The sequence below is a fragment of the Abrus precatorius genome, unplaced genomic scaffold, assembly GCF_003935025.1.
Source record: "Abrus precatorius isolate BTA unplaced genomic scaffold, Abrus_2018 Scaffold8, whole genome shotgun sequence".
NCBI classification, from domain to species: Eukaryota; Viridiplantae; Streptophyta; class Magnoliopsida; order Fabales; family Fabaceae; genus Abrus; species Abrus precatorius.
Window position 1 is genome coordinate 29,362,622 of NW_020874428.1, and position 4,015 is coordinate 29,366,636.

The following is a 4,015-nucleotide window of genomic DNA, read 5'->3' on the forward strand; positions in this document are numbered from 1 at the left end:
GAGATCTTCTTGAAGGTTGTGACTTTTTCTCAAATTAAATGTGACAGTAAGATTGATTTTATTTTATTCTATTTTTATTTATATTTTACTTATTAGAAATTTATATTTTTAAATGTTTATCAAATTTTACACAATTAAATTTAACACAATTATTTTTAAATTAATACGTCTAAGTACAGTAAGATTGAATCTAATTTTAATTTTCAAATGCCTTTATAAAGTGTTTTTAATTTTTTTTAAAACAGAAATTCGTGACGAGTCTATTTATTTTTGAATAAATTTTAATTAGCTTTAATGGGGAACCCGCGATCACCATTACTAATCTATGAATACATTTTACATTCAAATAATAAGACTTCCTATTGAACCAGTGTTAAAAGTTAAAACTATGTTTTCAGTTTAGGATTAGTTTTTGTGCTCACTAAACTTCCTCATTGTCTACAGAGAAATCAGGTTCATCTGGCTTGAACAATTGCGGCACAGGGTCACTGCCTTGTAGCTTATGGTTCCCTCTCCTTGTATTGGCAGCAAACTTTGAGGCCAAAACAGTTGCACCAAGGTTTTGAACCTTTTTCACATTCCCTGAGGATTCCCCGATCTCATCATCCTCATAATTTCCACTTTCATCACTCTCAGGCACTGCCATGTAGTAAAGACCCTCTTTCAGGGATAACTCCCTTGTTGCCTTTCTTTTCTGATACCTTCTCCAAGCAGCTTGTATGAAGCAAGTACCCCATGCTCTCCATTGATGGGAATAATACCTAAACGCGTGCTGAAGTTTCTTGCTGTGAAGGCGCTTGAACTGACCTGCAACAAATTTCAGATCCTCTGCCTGTAGTGCAAAAGCTTCAACTTCAGTGAGGGCTTTGACAGTGCGAGTCGAAGAAGGTAGGTTGAGGGTTGAGTTTGGCATTAAGGCCCATGTCAACAATTCCTCTCCACAGAAGTCACCAGGTCTTAGTGTTATGGAATTATAGAATCCAGACCTTCCTCCATTCGTTGTCGAGCTCTCCAATTGCCCTCTAATGATAAACAACATTTCATCCACTGGATCACCCTCTCGAAATATGTAGGTGCCTTCTGTGCTTAATGATGACACAAGACGTTCACAAATGGCATCGAGAAGCTGATCGTCCATTTGTGAGAAGAAAGGGACCTGTACAAATTAAGAAGTGAAGTTGTGTTATTTCTACGACTGAAAATTAATATCATATATACAATACTATACACAATTATTTTTACTTTTCATTCACTCTTTTCTATACACAAATTTTCCCTAACAAGGAGAGTTTTGAATTATTGATCGACTTGTTGTTCCGGCTAACAAATAATGGTCTTATTAACTTAAAATTTGCATTGTTATGTAGCATGGTAAGATGGATAAATAATGTATGTGTCCCAAGGGATCGAGAGAGAGACGTACTCGCCGCACAAGGGAAAGACACAAGTGATGTTGAATTTCTCGACGAAGATCAAGAGGTAACGAAAGCATTATAGCCTCTTCGTTAACTCCTCTTGTCGCAAGCCATTTGTATTGAACAAAACGACGGACACGTTCCTGCAAATCTGGTGGTAACTGGCGATGCCTCATCCACTCCTCGGTGTCTCTTTTCCGAATCCTCCATTCTTCGAGTCTAACTGACATCGATTGCAAGTACGTCTTCGACAAGGAATAAAAGAAATACCCATTAACCAAAATCAGTATTTGTATTACCTCTTGAATTTATGTGATAAATCCATACAGTTTTCTGCTAGTCTTACCTGCATGTTTCCAATCAATAGTGAAAAGAGAACTAATCCAGCAATGCACAAGATGATACAAAATAGTGTCTCCGGAAGGTATGTTGTGGTGTCCAAATTCTGTCCATACGAACTGCCAAAGAAAATTATCGTGTGATCTCGATGCGCATGTAGTAGTAAATAATAAGGTGTAAGAGGTACCCCTTAATTATCATTTCAAGGCAGAATGATAATTAAGGTAGCGACGGGAAACACCATAATTTGCAACTTTCTGAAGTTGGACTCAAAACCAAATTAAAACCATGCACATAATTTTTTCCTTAAGTGTTCCATTAATACATATGAATATCCATTTTTGAGAGTGATTGCACGAGCTAACTTGGTGTGTTAATGCTATTATTGTATGACCCAAGACATGAAATTGAACAATTGCTCGCCACAATCATGATATCTCTTCTGAAACAGGCCTAGAGCAAAATTGTAACGGAGGCAGAGAGGTAGGAATAAGAGAGACGAAAATATATACGAAGCAATGAAGATTTCATATATACCTTAAATTTCTCAAACCCCACCAAAGACAATAGAAATATCTTTCCTTAAAACTGGAAGTGACAACGTCATTCAGAAAAGCATCTGCAAACATCCCAAACTTATATTTGATATTGATCTTGCTCTTGGCGTCACATTTGCTAATTACACGGGTGATGTTCAGCCAGTATTCCCTTTCAGGGAGGTTCAAACTATTGCAATCAAGATAACTAGGCAAGCAAGACAGGGTATGTGATTTGTTTTCTTGATTGCACTGAGTTTGCCAACAGCTAAATTGTCTCCCTATTGACGACAGATACCAAGTTGCTCCTGTAATCTGTTCGAACAATAAACAATGATAATTATTGAAAGAAATAAAAATTTGAAATCCACTGAGTAGAAGGAACACCAAACTTACATGACTAGCTAGCATATAGAGAACAAGATTGTACGCAGCTCCAATCCAGGGAGTCTTGGCAATAACACCAGTGGTTTTCTGAATACGGTGGTTCAAAGGAAAGATAAGAAATAGCCTAGGAACATACTGAATAAGAACGAAAAGGGCAAGGGTGTTGTTGGCATGATCAGTTCTTGCTTTACTACTCGCTGGAATGACTAACCAAATCACGATCTGCAAGGCAAAATGAATCAATTAAAAGTATTGCACTAAGAATCCAATTTTTACTAAGAAATATAAGAAATGAAAGTACGTACCTGAGGGAGAGGGATGGTGGCAGCGAGGTCAATGACAAAATCAGACTTCAAGTAACGGATGGCGATTTCGCGGGCGTCCGTGACGAGTTCGCCGCGGCCGAAGATTCTAGAATTGGGGGCGACGAAGGCGGTGCGGAACTTCATGAGCATGTGGAGGACGTAGAAGAGGTCGGCGAAGGAACGGAGAATGGTGACGAGAATGCTGAGTTTGGGGTCTGCTTGCAAGCACGCTGGGCCACCAACGGTGGGTAGGTAGAAGTATAGAGGGTCGACGAAGAGGGCGAGGAGGCTCGTCACAAGGAACACCCTGTTCCAATAAGCTACGATGTCGCTGTTCGGGTCCAGGATCTGGTACCGCCATAGGATCTGGAACGCGTGTTCCTCGTCGGTCGCCGCGCTTTTCGCTCGAGAGCGGAGTCGCCGGAACTGACGGAACTTTGACGCCGGCGTCGATAGTATTCTATACATCTTCCATGGCGGATTCCGGGGTTAACGGATTCCGCGATTGGAATTGGGAATGAGTGAGTGGGATCGGAGATTTAGTTGTTTGGTTTGGCGAGAAGAATGACCAAGAGCACCGTGGGTTGCAGCGACAACAATTGGTGTTGATGGGGTTGGACTTGGACCCATTTTTGAACGTTGCGAAACTCGCGGGAAACTCAAGGGAATCCGTTAACGTAGGGGAATTTTGAGGACCAAACCCGCCCCCACCAGAGAATGACCAAGACCTTTGACTTCCCAGCTGGACAATATTCTCCTTCTTCACTATTTCCTTCGCCATTCCCCATTCAGATTGCTCATTGAATTTGTGAGAATATTGTTTCATGGTTCATCAGGACGTAGAATTGAAGTTGAACATATTAAGTTATTAATAACATTCAATTAATTGAAAAATAAAATAAACATAAAATTATCATATTTCGTTTCTTACAAAATAAAAAATTATAATAATCATTTTAATAATAATAATAATAATAATTTTGTGTAAATATCATGTAACAAAAGTGAGTAGAAAGTAAATTATTATTTAATT

The 4,015-nt window shown here is 39.1% G+C and overlaps 1 protein-coding gene across 1 annotated transcript; it reads right to left on the reverse strand.

The window, feature by feature from the left end:
• Positions 1-344: 344 nt before the first annotated feature.
• On the reverse strand, positions 345-3,466 carry LOC113847549 (cyclic nucleotide-gated ion channel 18-like). Its single transcript, XM_027476731.1, has 6 exons — positions 2,983-3,466; positions 2,687-2,899; positions 2,292-2,605; positions 1,762-1,873; positions 1,424-1,660; positions 345-1,156 (listed from the first exon to the last, which is right to left on the reverse strand). The coding sequence occupies exons 1-6, from the start codon at positions 3,448-3,450 to the stop codon at positions 422-424; spliced, it is 2,079 nt and encodes a 692-aa protein (XP_027332532.1). The 5' UTR covers positions 3,451-3,466; the 3' UTR covers positions 345-421.
• Between the last annotated feature and the right edge of the window lie 549 nt (positions 3,467-4,015).